Consider the following 19,318-nt stretch of genomic DNA (forward strand, 5'->3'; position numbering starts at 1 on the left):
CAGCTCCAGACTTATTTGTTCATTAATGACGTCATCAGCGACTAGTCGGCTTCGACTCGACTTTCATCACATAAAAGTCGACTTTAACAAATCAGAAGTCGTTCAACCCCTAATATATATATATATATATATATATATATGAAATAAAATATCTATTTATTTATCTAATTTATTTTAGATGTTTAATTTATTAGCCGATATTAAATTAAATTTATTGCCGATATTTGTGTTTAGTTTAAGATTACTTATGCTTTTTTTTTATTTTACAAAGTAATGTAGACTTATGTTGGCAATAACAAAAATAATATTTCCATATTGATTGCGATTTCCATCATGGGCCAGCTGAACACTTTTTTATAACTACGAATACATTTACACTGCCGTTCAAAAGTTTGGGATCAGTAATAATTTTAAAAGTGTTTTAAATAATTTTCTTCTGCTCATCAAGGCTGCATTTATTTCATCAGAAATACAGAAAAAAACTGTAATATTGTGAAATATTATTGCAATTTAAAATAATGTTTTTCTATTTTAATATACTTTAAAATAACATTTATTTCTGTGATGCAAAGCTGAATTTTTATTGCCGATATTTGTGTTTAGTTTAAGATTACTTATGCTTTTTTTTTATTTTACAAAGTAATGTAGACTTATGTTGGCAATAACAAAAATAATATTTCCATATTGATTGCGATTTCCATCATGGGCCAGCTGAACACTTTTTTATAACTACGAATACATTTACACTGCCGTTCAAAAGTTTGGGATCAGTAATAATTTTAAAAGTGTTTTAAATAATTTTCTTCTGCTCATCAAGGCTGCATTTATTTCATCAGAAATACAGAAAAAAACTGTAATATTGTGAAATATTATTGCAATTTAAAATAATGTTTTTCTATTTTAATCTACTTTAAAATCTGATTTATTCCTGTGATGCAAAGCTGTATTTTCAGCATCATTACTCCAGTCTTCAGTGTCACATGATCTTCAGAAATCATTCTAATATGCTGATTTATTATCAGTGCTGGAAACTGTTGTGTTGCTTAGTATTTTTTTGGAACCTGTGATACTTTTTTTCAGGATTCTTTGATGAATAAAAAGTTAAAAAGAAGAGCATTTATTTAAAACAGAAATCTTTTCTAACAATATACACTACAGTTCAACAGTTTGGGGTCAGTACATTTTTATTCTCTCTTTTTTTGAAAGAAATTAAAACTTTTATTCAGCAAGGATGTGTTAAATTGATAAAAGTGATAAATACTTATATTGTTATAATACATTTCTATTTTAAATAAATGCTGTTCTTTTTAAATTTTTCATCAAACAATCCTGAAAAAAGTATCACAGTTTCCCAAAAAAAAAAAATATTAAGCAGCAAAACTGTTTCCAACATTGATAATAAATCAGAATATTAGAATGATTTCTGAAGATCATGTGACATTGAAGACTGGAGTAATGATGCTAAAAATTCAGACTTGCAATCACAGAAATAACTTATATTTTAAAGTATATTAAAATAGAAAACCATTATTTTAAATCAGTTTTTTCCCCTGTATGTTTTGTCAAATAAATGCAGCCTTGATGAACAGAAGAGACTTCTTTAAAACATTAAAAATCTTACTTTTGAACAGCAGGGTATATACATGCATACATATACTGTATATTTTCATAGTAAAATGGCTTGCTCACTCTCTGCTTGGACAAATGCCTGTTCTAACCTTTTTTGAAAGAATTTGGATATATTTCTGGGTGACAGAAGCTGATCCGAGCTTTACAAGCATTTTCAAGCTGGTGCTTCTTTTCGACAGCCCCGCAAACAGCACTGCATGATGGGAACAAAAAGGCAGCCTGCCATAGATGCGGCGATGACCCTAATCATGGCGCATCTGCTACGATGATGTCTCTCATCAGACGGCATGTTGCCGCTGAACCAATCACGTCTCTGCTGTGATAAGGCAAGAGCCAATCAATGCACGCTAGATTTGATTACAGAAGCTCAAAGGCTGATAACCTTGGGAATGATCTGAGATCCTCTTCTGTGAAAAGCGGGAAGAATCGAAGCGATGATAACGCCCGTGTTAGTATCTGGTATAATAGTGAACATTAAAAAGAGAGATTTCATTAGACGCTGGTTGAAACTGGAGGTCAGGACGGAAAGGCCAGCGCTGGATGATGAGTGAACCGCACACACATTATTTTACAACTGCCGTAAACCTGCAGCACAAGGACCGTGTCACAGCATCAGCTAGTGCAATGAATCCTTAAAGCGCAGGAGGAAGGGAACGGCAGAGAACGGAGGTGAGAAAGAGAGAGAAAGACATGCTGTTTGTAGTTAGTGATCATCTCAGCGTTCAATAGAACATGACTCCTCATGTTCTCATGTGAATAAGTGATGAAGATGGTCATGTGCAGGTTTTCTGGATGAATTGCGATGGCAGGGAGTGCTGCTGTACAAGGATGCTCAATGAAAACACACCTCCCATGAGAGAGAGAGAGAGAGCGAGAGAGAGAGAGAGAGAGAGGGGGGCTTTCACTCCGTGAGAATATGGGAGGAACCAAAAGAGGAGGGAAGGCAAGATGTTGTCAGTTTAGTGTTTGGTAGGGGAATGTACTTTTTCCAAATGAGCAAAGATCTGCCTTCAAGCCACACTGATCTGCAAGGACACGTATATGCAAGTGAGAGAGAGAGAGCGAGAGAGAGAGAGAGAGAGAGAGAGAGAGGATGGAGAGAATGAGAGGAGACAGCTGCGCATACCTCAAATATCTAAAAACATTCACAAGATTCTGCTGCACTCCATTAAGCAGCGCTGTTTGTTGTTAGGATCACAAAAAGATTTAATAGTTATTCTTAGGCTGCTCATCAATGTCAAACTGATTGAGCTGGGCCAATCAAATCAAAGTAGGCGGGGTTTACTATTCCAGCGGCAGTGTAACGTTGAAAGAGAGCGAGGTAAGATGAAACTAGCGAAACATTTAATATTTGACAACAGAAATGTTAAAGGGTTAGTTCACCCAAAAATGAAAATTCTGTCATTAATTACTCACCCTCGTGTTGTTCGAAACCCGTAAGACCTTCGTTCATCTTCGGAACACAATTTAAGATATTTCTGATGAAATATGAGGGCTCTCTGACCCTCCCATAGACAGCAAGGTAACTACCACGTTCAAGGTCCAGAAAAGTACCAAGATGATCGACAAAGTAGTCCGTGTGACATCAGGGGTTCAACTGTAAAGTTACGAAGCTACGAGAATACTTTTTTACATACTTTTTCATTACGCCGGATCTGGGTCAGCGCCGGCGCCGCCACACGCTCGCGTCATGATACTGTCGTGAATGCGCGTCCACAAGTGACGCAGTAGAGACGAAAATGTGGAATAAAGATGTTATTTTTGTTTTCATTGCGCAAAAAAGTATTCTCGTAGCTTCGTAACTTTACATTTTGAACAACTGATGTCACACGGACTACTTTGTCGATCATCTTGGTACTTTTCTGGACCTTGAACGTGGTAGTTACCTTGCTGTCTATGGGAGGGTCAGAGAGCCCTCAGATTTCATCAAAAATATCTTAAATTGTGTTCAGAAGATGAACGAAGATCTTACGGGTTTCAAAAAGCATGAGGGTGAGTAATTAATGACAGAATTATAATTTTTGGGTGAACTAACCCAAAATAATAACAGCAATTTCCAGTAATGCAAACTACTCAAATTTTTTCTCAAATTTGGCCGTTTGGAATTGAAAAATTGGTATCATTTACTTGATTCATGTAATATCTTACTGAATGTAACAATATAAGAAACGTTTTGGGTTTTTGAAATATTAGATATACAAATAAGATGTGCATATTTAAAAAAAAAAAATTGCTAATATTTAATAAATTTTAATCAGAATCATCTGCTGTAATTAATATACTTACAGCAGATATTCAACTGAATATTTTATATTCGGTTTCTTGAATTTGTGAAAATTCGTATTTTTAATGCATTCAAACATTTATATATTTATCAGTGTTTGTTTTTACTTTATAAGGTCCTTAGAAAATGTATAAAAAAATTAAAATAAAAAAAACCTCACCTTCCCAGTAACAGCAGACCATACTTTGAGCGTGTTGTCGTCTGAGCCGCTCACAATGCAGTTTCCACAGAACTGGAGACAGGTGATGACATGATCGTCATGGCCTTTCAACACCTGAAAACAGAGGAGAGAAAAAGAGGATTAATTAGAAAATGAACAGAAATGCTAGTATTACAGTGATGCGCAAGAACAACGTGATGCTGCTGATGCTGGCAAATGACACAGCAGCTTTCAATTACAGGAACCAACAGGTTCATGGTCACCATGGTAACAACCGAGTCAGGTAAAACGCTGCTTCATGAATAACCCAAAATCCCTATTTTCTGGCACCCACTGTGCCGTCAAGAGGACTTAAGTTGCTCTTTTCAGGGTCTTAAACATTTCAGTTCCCCAAGTGATGCACTGATGGGCGTCTCTCAGAAGGATTTCCAAATTAGATAAAGACTTCAAGCCATAAAAAGCAGTTTAAGGGTGATTAAAGCGATTTAATATTATGCCTTACAGTAACAAGGAACTAGAAAAATGAAATGTAGGCATGTTGAAATGAAATGTCTTTCCGAAAGTGGGGTTTTAAATGTTTTTGAAAGCATCTAAACGCACATCAAGACTGCATTTATTTGATAAATACAGTAAAAACAGTAATATCTGTGAAATATTATAACCGTTTTCTATGTGAATATCTGTTAAAATGTAATTTATTGCTGTGATCAAAGCTGAATTTTCAGAATCTTCAGTGTCACATGATCCTTCAGAAATCATTCTAATATGCTGATTATTATTAATGTTGAAAACAGTTGCGCTGCCTGTTGGTTTTTTCAGGATTCATTGATGAATAGAAACTTCAAAAGCACACAATTTATTTGGAGCAAAAATTACTTGTAACATCTCTTTACTGTCACTTTTGATCAATTTATTGCATTCTTGTAATAAAATAAAACTAGTAATTTATTCAAAAAAATCTTACTGACCCCAAACTATTGAATCGCACTGTATATATAGTTAAAATCATATATTTATCAAATAAAGATTATATTCTATATTTAATGTATGTATATTCATACGCACTTCCTGTGATGTATTAATGCACACTTGTTCCCTGTGCCATTTGCAGTGCCTTGCAGACTGAGCATAAACACTTGCAATCTCATTTAAAACAGGTGTATATCCTGCTATCAGGGAATGCACCCATGAAGTAAGAGTGAGAAGAAGCAGTGAACACCACAGCTACCTTAGGTGATTTGAGGTCTCCTCGCCTCCAGTTGGTGTCTATTCTGTGTTGTCTAATATAGGCACTCTTCCAGGGGCTGTGTGTGAACCCTGGCTTGATAACCTTCCTTCTCTTTATGTGCAAGGGCTCGTCAATACCTGCAAAACAGACGTGACACTAATGATTCAATGCATGATTCTACTCTGAGGCAACTATTCAATATACATGTGCATGAATTTCCAAAGCCACAGAGTTGGTGGAAAAGCACCTTCTTCTTTGCATTTCTCCCTCCAGAGCAGGTTGTCCTCTGCTAGGATGCGCCAGTAACGACATGTCTGAGCTGCCTGAAGCAGATCCTTTGGCTCCAGAAATGACAACACGTGTAAGGCCAACTACAACACAAGACAGACAGAAAAACAATCAGGAGAGCGTGAGGGAGGTTGGAAGAGTAGGCTACAACAGGATAAATATTTCTGCCAAAATGTTACATTTATTATTTTCATTTATTTTTTTAACACCTTGTCAGCAGTAAGGCTATCTTCATGGCGAAAACAGAATAAATAACAAAACTCATACAATTAACAAGAAGCTATATAAAGACATGTAAGATTAATACTAGACAAAAAAATCTGAAATGTATTCAAGGTGATACTTTTTTAAATCCCCCAAAATGTTAAATAGCAAAACAAATAAATAAATGTAAATAATGAAAAATAATACTAATATAATGAGAAATCATTATAACACTGATAATAATAATTATTATTATATTTTTGATAGGATTTTAGGTAAAAACATATGCAATTATGAAAGCCTTATAGAAGTGGTTAAACAGAACATTGGGTAAATGAAACTAATTTTAATTAAGTATGTTCTTAAATGATATTTCAATTGATAGAACATGTATAAAATTTAAATGTATACATTTTTTGATAAAATAAAATCACATCAAATTGCTACATAAAAAGCACTTTCATATGGTGACAAACATTGTCATCACTACTGATAATCTAACTGATAATATAACAAAATATATTACAAACTAACACCTAAACTATCACCAGCCCCCATGAATTGAATAAAATATATATATATTTTTTTTTTTTTGGAAAAGGAAAAAAAATAAATAAATAAAAATCTGTAAGTAGGTAATTTTTTTTTATTTAACCCTATTAAGGTAATTTTTTCTGTTCTCCCATTTTCAAGTGCACTGCAACTTTGCAAAAAGCTGAGGGAAGACAGAGCATGTCCAAACAGTTCAACCATTCCTTGTGTGATCCTGAGACTCCAGAGTGTGTACAGTATTAGCCTAGAGGAGCTTTTTCCACAATCTGCTTCAATCAGGCAGAGAGACAGACAGACACACACTGACACAGAAGAAAAACAGCCTGATGGGGAGGAGAGCCAGGAAAGGGGCAGACGAGATGACAGGTGAAGGAGAACAAGAAAGGCAAGCTGAACCAGTGACAGGAAGAAGAGAGGATGAAAGGAAGAGAGGGCAGAGAAACGACGGGGTAGATTCCTCTCTGTATTCCTGAAAAGAAGCTGAGAGAGTTGTAACATCTCTCTGAAGAGGTGTAAGAGAGGACATGCTTGTCAACTGCACTCCAGCACTTATACGCTCTAAAACCACCGTCAAACATCACAGCCATAAAGTGCAAGACTGTGCTAAAAAGAAAATGAAGAGAAATGAAAAGGTCTGTTTAGAGCTCAGGGCTTCAGTAGTTTCACTGATGTGAATGTTTTTGGAAAAAAAAAAAAAAAAAAGATTGAAGGTTTATTCCTAAACCTAACCTACGAATGATATTATCATACAAATTAGCCAATAATTTAACGTAACAGATACAAACTGCCATGAGAGTGTGTTGGACTGATGAACACTGAGTTCGACATCTTTTCGGTATTTTTCCTATTCATTTTCCATTTTATTTTTTAACAAAGTGTTAGATATAAGCCATAAAGCAACCAGCAAGGTGAATCGCGACATCACAAATTTTGTGTGAAATGTGTGAAAATCGGACAGAAAGGTAGACTAAGGTAGAAGAGTGCACTTAAAGGCTTTAACGAGTCCATCAAAATTATCATAATTAAATGGATAATTATAAAAACGGATTTAAAAATGCAGATTATAAACATAAAACAATTAGTGCTGTCAAACGATTAATCACGATTAATCGCATTCAAAATTAAAGTTTGGTAACACTTAAGAATAGGGAACACTTATTCACTATTAACTACGACTTTTCCCTCAATAAACTCCTAATTTGCTGCTTATTAATAGTTAGTAAGGTAGTTGTTAGGTTTAGGTATTGGGTAGGATTAGGGATGTAGAATAAGGTCATGTAGAATAAGGCATTAGTATGTGCTTAATTACTACTAATAAATGCTTAATATTCTAGTAATATGCATGCTAATAAGCAACTAGTTAAGAGACCCTAAAATAAAGTGTTACCAAAAGATTTTGTTTACATTATATATGTATGTGTACTGTGTATATTTATTATGTATATATAAATACACACACATACAGAATATATTTTGAAAATATTTACATGTTTATACATTTATATATTCATATTCTTATATTTTATATAAATATATTTAATATATAAACAACATTTTTCTGAAATATATACATGCATGTGTTTGTATTTATATATACACATAATAAATATGCACAGTACACACACATATATTATGTAAACAAAAACTTTTATTTTGGATGCGATTAATCGCAATTAATCGTTTGGCAGAATCATGGGTAATGCAGTTTTTCCATCAGGAATTCCACTGTTAAGCTTGAGTATTTAAAAAATAAGTTGAAATAAGTGGGTTGATGGCTTCAACAAAAGCATTCATTAACAACCTCGTCACTTAAAGCAGGCACGAATTTAACGGTTTATAAGTTATTGTTAAAAATCAGTTGCCCTATGGAGAAAATGAATGTGAACCCGACTGCTGCATTCTATTAGACACAAATTGGTTACACTTTACTTGAAGGGGTGTGCATAAGACTGACATGACACCTACATAATCATGACATGACACATGTCATGAATAGGAAGGTTTTTTATGCATTAATTGTCATTAAGTGTCATTTGCTCAGTTATGTAATTTTTAATGCAAAGATGACATTGTTTGAGATGTCTTTGTTATGGGCTGTGGTTAGGGGTAAGGGTAGGGGTAGGGTTAGGTCAAATAATGTCATATTTGCATTAAAAATGACATAACTGAGCGAATGACACTTAATGACAGTTGTCATAAACATGCATAAAGACCATGTATCATGTCATGATTATGAAGGTGTCATGTCAGTCTTATGCACACCCCTTCAAGTAAAGTGTTACCCACAAATTTGTCTTAATCTAGCCATATCTAATCTGATTGGCTGACTATGCAACTTCTACACAAAGAGCACACTACTAGCTAGGAAACAAGTTCTGTTTACAAGGTTCATACAGCACTTTTGAGGATGAAATAAGTGCCCAAGTTTGCTAAGTTAGTGGCATCAAAACTTGAATCAGTGATAATCAGTGTTTCTGCAAATTTCTCAACAGTGCTGTGTGTGAGTGCTTTACCTCTCTGGGCAGAAGCGAGATGAAGTCTCTCTGAAACTGTGGTTCGATCACCTGCATCATGTGCTTCACCTGCGTTGGCTCACAGCTGTCAATCAACTCATCCAGCGCGAGCAGCTTCTCTGGGCCACTCCAGCTCTGTAACACACACCAAAAACATAGAGCCATCCATTTACACTTAGAGCTTTAGATTTACATTTCAGTTAGGGCTGGCGATGCTTTTTCACTGGCTCTACAGCAGCAAACCGTCTCCTGAAACGGTAACTTCTGGCATGAACGTAACCGAGAAGTTTCTCGTAAGTCTTCATGTCTTGAGGCTGTTGGAAACTTCCCAGGGTTCGTTCTCCCATATTACACTGCGGTCAACTTCATCCAGTTGAATAAAATGTTTCGCTGATCTCATGGTGCTCGGAACGTAATAAAGCACCATAATTTACTGCTCAAGTTCGGCGTTGTTGTACAGGCTGGTTTATGTCTATAAGTGTATAACTGCCTGTTTTAACAGCTCAAAATAATGAGATTCCATTAAACAGTTGAGGGAAACAATTGTGTTGGTTCTTTAATCGAAGCAAACTAATTAAACTAAGCCTGAGATCAGCACAGGCTTCCCAAACTTTATCAAATGAATTTCCATTATTTTTCAAAGTCATAAGCATTTTTAAAAATCATTCTATAGATAATGCACTTACAAAGAGCAAGTTTAGAATATAGCGGCAATGACGGGCCCAAGCCATTATTAATCCTAGTTAATTTTAAGTTCAAAACTTACTTGCATTATATATTAATATAATATATTGTTCTTTGTTAGTTCATGCGAGTTAATGCATTAACTGATGTTAACAAATGAGACATTGTAAAGTGTTACCAAACCTTTTAATGATCTATAAGCATTTGTGAAATAATTATATAAAACTATATTACCAGTACAGTACATATTAACTTAATTTATGTGTTTGTTTGTCATTCTAACTAATGGAAACTGTGTAGTACAGGATCAGGCTTAAACAATTTCTTATCCTATAATAAGAACCTTAATGTTAGAGCCTTCATCTGTCAGCTGAAATTTCTGATAGTTTTTAATTTGCTGTTTGCCCCCAGAAAGGGTAACTCTAGAATATCAAGAGTGTGAAACAGATACACACACAGAGAGGGTAGGATATAGAAAACTTTCAATGACCTATAATAATTTTAAAATGATTTTAATGATCTATAAGCATTTGTAAAATAAATGGCTCCACGCCCATTTATGAGCTTTTGCCAGTGTCTAATTATCACTAATACTGATGTGTGTGTCGAGTTTCATGAAATTCTAAGCATGTTAAAACACCTGAAAAGAATACTCAAGTTTGACATGTTGCCATAGCAACAGTATTTAAGATATCAAGAATCTGCCAAGTTTGGACATGATTCTGAAGTCTGAAAAAATAAATAAAATAAAAAATAAATAAAATAATCCTTAGAAGAACAATAGGGCAAGTTAAATAATAATAATAATAATAATAAGCATTTATTCAAAATATAAATATTTTCTAACAATAAAAGTCTTTACAGTCACTTTATCAATTTAACACATCCTTGCTGAATAAAAGTATTTATTTCTTTCAAAAAAAGAAAGAAAAAAATGTAGTGATCCCAAACCTTTGAATGAAAGTGTATATTGTAACAAAAGATTTCTATTTTAAATAAATGCTGTTCTTTTTTTACCTTTATTCATCAAACAATGCTGAAAAAAGCAGAACAGTTTCCAAATAAAACAGTAAGCAGTGCAACTGTTTCCAACATTGATAATAAATCAGCATATCAGAATGATTTCTGAAAATCATGTGACACTGAAGACTGGAGTAATAATGCTGAAAATACAGCTTTGACCACAGGAATAAATTACATTTTAAAATGTATTAAAATAGAAAACATTATTTTAAATTGTAATAATATTTCACAATATTACTGTTGATCAAATAAATGCAGCCTTGATGAGCATAAGAAACATCTATAATAACCTTTTTTTTTATTTTAAATCACATTTTTAACATTCACTGCCAGGATTCCATGTATACAAATATGACAAGGTTGCAATTCTAGCGGCTGAATTCAACCCTGAACACACAGAACTGCCACAAAGATATATCACCGCAGGCTTAGAATGCAGAAATGAGACGTTTAATGTGAATCCCGTAAGCGATACTGAAGCAGTGAAGCTGCTGACTCACAGGGATGCAGGGTGTCATTTGCACCTCCAGAAATAAGCCTTACAATAACTCAGGACACAAAGCAAGCAACTCATCAAGCACTGACTGTGCAAATAAACAAAACCCTTTCTGAACCCACAGACAGACCACAACTGAGAGGATGTTATACATGCTGCTTCTGTCCGCAGCCTTGATGAGCAAAAGAACCTTCTTTAAGAACCTTTTTTTTTATTTTAAATCACATTTTTAACATTCACTGCCAGGATTCCATGTATACAAATATGACAAGGTTGCAATTCTAGCGGCTGAATTCAACCCTGAACACACAGAACTGCCACAAAGATATATCACCGCAGGCTTAGAATGCAGAAATGAGACGTTTAATGTGAATCCCGTAAGCGATACTGAAGCAGTGAAGCTGCTGACTCACAGGGATGCAGGGTGTCATTTGCACCTCCAGAAATAAGCCTTACAATAACTCAGGACACAAAGCAAGCAACTCATCAAGCACTGACTGTGCAAATAAACAAAACCCTTTCTGAACCCACAGACAGACCACAACTGAGAGGATGTTATACATGCTGCTTCTGTCCCGAGACGCCTTCGAACAAACTGGCCTTTGACGTCATGAAGGAACTTTTAGTCAACACGGGTATCTGCTGTTTCATGCCAGAGCAGCTTCGTTAAGCCCGAGGACTGATCAAGCCTGTAATTACCTGCAAGGCACAGCAAACACTGACTGAGGTGGAGCCTCTGCTCTCTGTCGAGGCTTGAACTGTTGCTCTAGTAAGACGCATATGACAAGGATCTAGATAGTTACAAACCTGTTGCATGATGGCCGCATGTGCTTAAATATCTAGCATAGATTCAGTCAGATCTTAGTACCAGAAGTAATCAATGCATTAAAACCAGACTGCAGCAAACGTTGTGTTCCTTAGAAGACCCTGCACATGACATGCAAAAGTAAAAATAGATTTCATGGCCACCAATTTGAGATATCGTGGTCGTCCCAAATTGTATTAATTTGTGGCCACATTTTATTATACCATTCCCTTGTTTTAGTTTAATCATGGTCACATTGTACTAATTGTTTCTTCGTTTTAGTTTAGCTGACATAGAGGGAAAAAAACTCAAAATGTCATGGCCATGATTTGAGAATCCATTCCCACTAGGGATGTGCGATATTGACAAAAAATGATATCTTGATATTTTTTGTGATTTTTTTTCGATAATGGATAACTGTACCTGTGTTAATGAGCGATTCACTGGATCATTCATTCAAAAGATTTGTTCAAAATTGCTGATTCATTTAGAGAAGAAGTGACTTGATTTAAATGATTCATTCAAAAACAGATTCATTTAGAAACGAAACAAGTGTTGCTCTGAGACGCACAAATGTTCTGATCCGGCTTTGCTTAGAACTTTTTCACTGGCGAAACAGAAAAAACAGACACTATTGGGTCTAAAATGTAACTGACTCAATATTAACTTCTTGTTTCTGAACTGTTGTATAAAATCAGTATCACATTTGTGATCGTGCTCATATGCTGATATTCAGGAAAAAGGCACTCTTGATTGTGTGATATTACTCAACTATATCAAATCTTATAAAATCAAAACAAACCCACACTGGGAAATTTTGTTGCTTTCATAACTTGTATTACAGGTCATTCTGACTGCATTCTAATAGGCTTCATCACACAGTCAATGCTTTTGGACTCTCAAGACGAGTTTTTGTTTGTTTTTTGAGGGACATACTCTATAATGTCAGCTCGCACGTCATTAAAACAACAATTAACATATTATTGTAGAGGATGAATATCACACACCCCTAGCTCCCACATCTTTATTCATTTCCTTGTTTTAGTAAAATCGTGGCCATGTTGTACTAATTGTTTAATTAGTAAATAAATAAGTCATGCAAAGTCATTTTTCTCTGCATGTGAGTGAAAGTGAAAGTGACAGTGACAGTAATAAGAAGTATTGTTAATATTATTATGTACATATCATTACAGTATTTCTTGAACTTACATATGCCTAGAGAAACTGTGTTAGTGATTTTTACCATGATTATGGTTTTAGGCACCCCGCTTTGCACTATGTACTAGCTGTGAGTGTTCACCTGGTTAGCTTCATCTGTCCGGTCTGAACTCAGCTGTTTGGTTGAACTCACCTGAAAGGTGCGGAGCCACTCCTGCAGGCCTGTGGGGGGCTGGATGGACGTGATGCGCCGTCTCTGCTGACCCTGCCCATTGACCGCTCGAATGTCCCGAAACGTAGTGGGGGTGGCTGGGAACAGCAGTCCTGTGGGACTGGAGGATGAAAAAGACGAAAACTAATGAGCGGGGAAGAGACAAAATAACATTCTAAGGGCATTCTGGTGCAGAATTTATAACAAGTGACTCTGACATGAGGCATCTGTGTTGGGGTAATTCAAGAAAATGAAAAGGCCAGTGCAAGCCTGCAGTTTATGGAAGATTTCAAAACAAAATGGGTTGAAAATAAAGATCTGAGGCTGTGTTTCAGAACAATAGTTTGAGAATTACAGCCAAAACCAAAGTGGTGAGTTGGACTGAATGGGTGCCAGATGAGCACCATTTACCTCAACCTCAGAACTCAATCAGTCAGTCAGCATGATTTTATTCAGCCACCTGCCCCCAAATCAATTCAATCAGATGTTTCATTCATGGAAACCCTTTTCTGTTGACCTTCTTCAATATTTTAGAGTCCATGTAAAACATGCTCAAAAGCATTTAATGCATGCAAACGATTAACAACTGAAGCACATTCCCTTTTCCACTTGTGGTGACAGAGTTGTCCCATGTCAGCAGTCCTTACAGTCTCTGGGGCCCTACACTAACACCAAAAAGACGATTCAGCACTCCTTCCTTGCATTCTGCTTATCTACGGATACCTTCTCCGGTGCAAGAAACCAACGGATGCGGAGGAGAGAGGGAAGAGCGCAGGCGAGCACGCAGTGAGGTCCGTTTCATAATGGATTCATATTTAATGGGATCTGAGACCAAGATGCTTCAATTTCCCAGCACGCAACTGCTGCCTGGTTGCTCGTGTACTGTTCTAATATAAACCACAAGAACACCTGCGCCTTGACAATAAGGCATGAACACCCGTGAGAGCTGACGGCTGAGCTTGGGTTTGCCAACTGAGGAACCTCTCGGGAGGCGATTGCATGTGGTATCACATTGACGGTGTCATTTCTGAACCATTAGCGGCACCAAAATAAGCTAGATTTGCCCTTTTTTTAGGTATATATTACATCTTGCAAGGCAAAAAACAAAGTGTTTAAGCTTCAGGTGAGCTTTGGAGTGTAAAGCTGGCTAGATTTTTAGATGGATGCATGAAAGAAAAGACCAATCATAATTCTGTATGCAAATAAATGTTAAAAATGTCATCAAATTTGTGATTTAAGTAAAGAAAAAAAAACAGAATTTATGAATAAAGCTACATTTTCATCCCATGTGTTCAAAAGAACAACATTATCATTTCTGTGGAAATTTATGCAAAACTGGGAAAGCAGTTGCATCCCTTTTATAATGAAATACTTGTGGTTTAAAGCTCACGGACAAAACACTCTGACGAACGTTGTGTTTGTTAGCAATCAAGGGCAGATTCCTCATGTCTGTGTGTCAGACCGCAAATTATTCAAATCACATGACATTTTTGATGCACATGAAGGAATTAATTCTGTATGTTTCTCTAATATTTTATGTGCATGTGTTACTTTCATCTTTTTCCCCACCTCACTTTTTATTAGCATCTTAAGAGTTTCCATCCAGCACTTTTTATGTGACATACTAAAATTTGCATAAAAACATGTGGATGGAAACCAGGCTAATGGGGATTTTCACATTTTTAAAATATATATATACACTATCATTCAAAAGTTTGGGATCGGTAAGATTTTTTAAATATTGTGAAAAAAAAATTCTCATGCTCAAAAAGTTTGCATTTATTTAATCAAAAACAGTTAAAACTGTAATATTCTGAAATATTACTACAATTCAACATAACTATTTTAATATCCTACTTTAAAATCAAAGCTGTATTTTCAGCATCATTACTCCAGTCTTCAGTGTCACATGATCTTCAGAAATCATTCTAATATGCTGATTTGCTGCAATATTTTCAATATTGAAAAAAAGGTTGTGCTGCTTTTTTTCCCCTTTTCTCTGTGATAAGTGATACAGGACTCTTTAATGAATAAAATATTGAAAAGAACTTTCGATGTTCTTTATTAGCATGCATACTTGAAAAATTGAAAATTAGCATGCATAAGCAAATATGGCCTTATGAGCATATTTTAGATCCCTTAATCCTAAACCCCATACCTAAATGTAACAACTACCTTACTAACTATTAATAAACAGCACATTAGGAGTGTATTGAGGCAAAAGTTGTAGTTAATAGTGAGAATTGGACCTTGAAATAAAGTGACCGAACTTTCTTTTGTAACATTAAAAATGTCTCTACTGTCACTTGTAATCAATTTAATGCATCCTGGTATTAGTATTATTTTTTTATTACATTTAACTAAAATATTAAAAATCTTACAAGATCTATAAAAAATAAAATAATAACATTTAAATAAATATAATCTTTATCAATAAAGAAAAATCACGAATCATACAAAAACAACTATGGCTGTTACTGTACACTTAGGTAGATGTGCACATAAAATGCAATGCAACATGGGCTAAATATCTTGCTAGCTTCAGGTCAGGTGGCAGGAGCTTTACCTTGGACAGGGCTTTTTTCCTGAAGGGAAAGATCGAACCTCGGGGCCATGGTCCAACTTCCTCTTCATCTGCAACAAAGAGCAGGTGGAGCGCTGGTTAGTTTGGGTTTGTAGAGGACATGACAATAATGATGACCAGCCACATAAACAACCAGCGAAGCAGCTTGACAGTAAACGTTACTGATCCACCGGTGTTCGTTCCTGTGTTAAGAGGTGTGTGTGTGTGTGTGTGTGTGCTAATTCCCTCACCACCAAATGTAGGCCAGAGGAAGGAAGGTCATGTGCACTTTATAGTGACACAGCACAGAAAAGATCAAGTCTGACAGCTGATGCTAACGCTTGTCATGCGAGTCTTCAAAGAGGTGTATGGCATAAACACACAAACACACACCCCTCATAGGAGTTGGAAAGGGGGGCACATACAAACAAACACGCATCTGTGTGGGCGTGACAGGCACTGTGCTTTCACAACAGCCTAAATTTATATGGGCATAAAGGAAATAAAAGCAACCCTATATGCTTCACTGTCTCTGTAACCCACGCCCCGCACAGGCTGAAACCGCTCTGGTTTTGCTGCATAGTTGGTGCCTGGCTACGGAGCATCTACTCTGGAAAAACAAGGGTTCAGTGTCCTCAACACAATGAGCTCCTAGAGCACATTTGAATTAAACTATTTTAGGAGAGTACAGGGCTGCCAGTGAATCTGTGCAGTTCACTTTCAGGAGGAGCTCAGCGATAGACTCCAAGTTATGAATCGTTGTACCGGTGCCAAGGGTTTGTGAGTCATTAACGATGTGAGCAGAAATGAAGACTTTCACTACTGAAACACACACATGCCGTTTACAGTGCAGTTACGTATCATGTCACTGGTAAATAACAGGTCTGAAATGATATCCAAATCACAATGACATTGTGCCTGTAAGCAACATTCAGTGGTTATAGTTATTAGTACTGTATACTAATAACTATTTAAAAAAAAGTCTCATCTCAAAAAGTCTCTAAAACAGATTTAAGATTTCTTTTTAAGAAAGTGTGCACTGAACAAGCCACCAGAACACTGGCAAGCATTTGGCAGCAATTAATAGTTTTTATACATATAAATACTTAGATATTTAATACATATATTCAGCGCAGATGCATTGCATTGCTCAAAAGTGACGTTAAAGACTTCTACACTATTACAAACATTTTTTATTTAAAATAAATGTCTTTCTGTTGAACTTTATAATCTTTGATCACATTTGCCACAACTGATCTAGTGTCAGATGTGCCAGGTGTTTGATACGCTTGAGAGAGGTCGAGCTGAAAGGTGTGTCTGATAATGAAGCTCTGTCTGGATTTCTGAAGGCAACACATGCTGCGAGATTCACCGTAAATGAGGACCGGAGAGAAAAAACTAAACAAAAAGACAGATGAAGCCCTGCAGAAAAGTCCATAAGAGACTAAATAATTTTTTTTAAATCACAAAAATCATTTGAAAATTAATATTAAATGTTCTGATTATGTATTAACCCCTTCCATGCCAGCTATGTTTATTTACAGGACAGCTTGGCAAGGATCAGTTGAGCCAGTGATCTCACTGCAAAGTTAGTCAAACAGATAGGACAGGCAGGGAGTGTGAATATGCATGAATGAAGAGAAGATAGTAAAAAGATGGCATGACACTGAAGACGTATGAAAGTGAGCCTGTGTGTGTTCGAGAGTGTTAAGACTCTCTCAGGTTACTCCACACGAAACACAAAACACATAGGGAACGCCACACTTGCTAATCACTACTAATAGCTAAACCTGTCTAGACTACTTGGTGAAAAGCACTTAACACAAAACTGCGTGAATGAAGTAAAAGCATTCATTTGCTTAGTTATACATTCATTTGAGTGAGTGGATTAGACTGTCGCTTCTCTCTGGGGTTCACAGCGAGAGCCATCTGATTTTAGATGAGTCACTGTGTAATCATTCTCCATGTCTGACACCACCGAGCAAAAACGGCTCGGTCTGTGGTTAACAGGAATGCTTGTGTTCATGGAAACCGGTGCAGTCTTGGCAAATAACATGCATTAGTCAATAAATCCTGTGATTTATGAATGAAGAACCTTGCTATTCGTTTCAGAAAATTCTTAGATTGGTCACAGCTGCGCATTTAGCTGAACTCCGTGCATTTTAGACTATTTAAGTGTGCTGTACTTCATAAATAAAACCCTAAAAGTCATGGAAGTTAAACTGCAAGAAATCAAAGACTGAGTACAGTGAAGCTTAGGCATAAAATCTCATGATCTATTGTCACATTTTTGCCTAACATCAAATATCCTTAATGAGCTTTGTTTTTGTAACCAAACAATTAAGGAGATTGCCTGGAGCATCCGTCAACTTCACTGTACTTCAGTCGATGCTGTTCTGATCAGAGGACACCCTGGAAACTGCAGTGACTGAGTGCGTCTGATAAGCTCTTAACACTCGTTTCACTCAAATATAAAGTTTCGGGACAGACGTGGCATCAAAAGCAATGACACAGTGACCCAATCAGTGTAGGGTGGCCTGAAGCTCTAGGATAGTCGTGACTGGACGTTCCACGTTAACATGACTACAGTGAGGGAGCCCAGATATTGTTTCTGCTGCATATCAGCTGCAAAGCACAAATTAATATTACCAACAGGTTTGCTCTGGAAGATGAGTATCAAATACCACAGCATCAAACTATCAAATCAGAGTCAATTGCACATCAAAAACATGCGATCAAATAAATCAGCTATACAAGTAAAGAAGGATGCAGTGCTGCTGAGATGTACAGGGGACGGATAGATATGTATGATGTAGGGAGCGCAGGTGCAGTGTGTGTGTGTGTGTGTGTGTGTGTTAGGATGGGCAGATGGTGGAGAAATAGTGATGGAGCCTATCTTCTCCAAACCCACCCCATAATAAGTGCATCGCATCCTTTTCAACATCTGAGCTTCTTGTCAAGGAGACTCAAAGTAGGTGAATGAATATCGCGGAAGGTGATTCTCTCAGTCAGCTGGAGATTTTTCCGCAGTGGCCGTAAGAACAGTCGCGTATTTCACCGACGCACCATTCAGAACGCGACGCGACAAACCCGAACGCCGGCGTTATCATCAACCAAGATGTGTACATTACACGGGCGCGCATTGCATTTGATATATTACACATCGCTGATGGGGTCGTATCGATATAAAAGCCGCAGTGCATCAGACACGAATAACGGCGTTTACTCACTTTATAGAAGATCATCTTTAAAGTGCCGTAGAAACCCATGGTGATGGTGATAACGATAATCCGGGTACGATTCACTGAGAGGCGATGAAGAATTTATGGAAATATATCTGCGTGAAAAGGGCTCTATTAATCCCGGATAGATCCGACAGGGACATACTCATCCACGGACGGATGCATGTGAAGCCGAACAGAAGAACCCAGCGACTCGCCCGTCTGTCTCATTGACCGTCCTCTGAGCGGACTGACTGAGCGAACAGAGAGAGAGAGAGGGGGAGAGAGAGAGAGAGAGA

At 36.6% G+C, this 19,318-nt stretch overlaps 1 protein-coding gene across 1 annotated transcript in view; it reads right to left on the reverse strand.

Annotated features, from left to right (window-relative positions):
• The window catches only part of LOC107700263 (F-box/WD repeat-containing protein 7-like), a 156,242-nt gene that overhangs the window by 15,280 nt on the left and 121,644 nt on the right, over positions 1-19,318 (reverse strand). The window contains exons 4-9 of the mRNA XM_016501868.1: positions 15,802-15,869; positions 13,218-13,356; positions 8,859-8,993; positions 5,549-5,672; positions 5,302-5,438; positions 4,074-4,187 (exon numbers count right to left, since the gene is read on the reverse strand). Coding sequence (XP_016357354.1) covers positions 4,074-4,187; positions 5,302-5,438; positions 5,549-5,672; positions 8,859-8,993; positions 13,218-13,356; positions 15,802-15,869 — 717 coding nt within the window. The remainder of the gene's footprint in view (positions 1-4,073; positions 4,188-5,301; positions 5,439-5,548; positions 5,673-8,858; positions 8,994-13,217; positions 13,357-15,801; positions 15,870-19,318) is intronic.

This window comes from Sinocyclocheilus anshuiensis, unplaced genomic scaffold (assembly GCF_001515605.1).
Source record: "Sinocyclocheilus anshuiensis isolate Anshui unplaced genomic scaffold, SAMN03320099.WGS_v1.1 scaffold326, whole genome shotgun sequence".
Classification (NCBI taxonomy): domain Eukaryota; kingdom Metazoa; phylum Chordata; class Actinopteri; order Cypriniformes; family Cyprinidae; genus Sinocyclocheilus; species Sinocyclocheilus anshuiensis.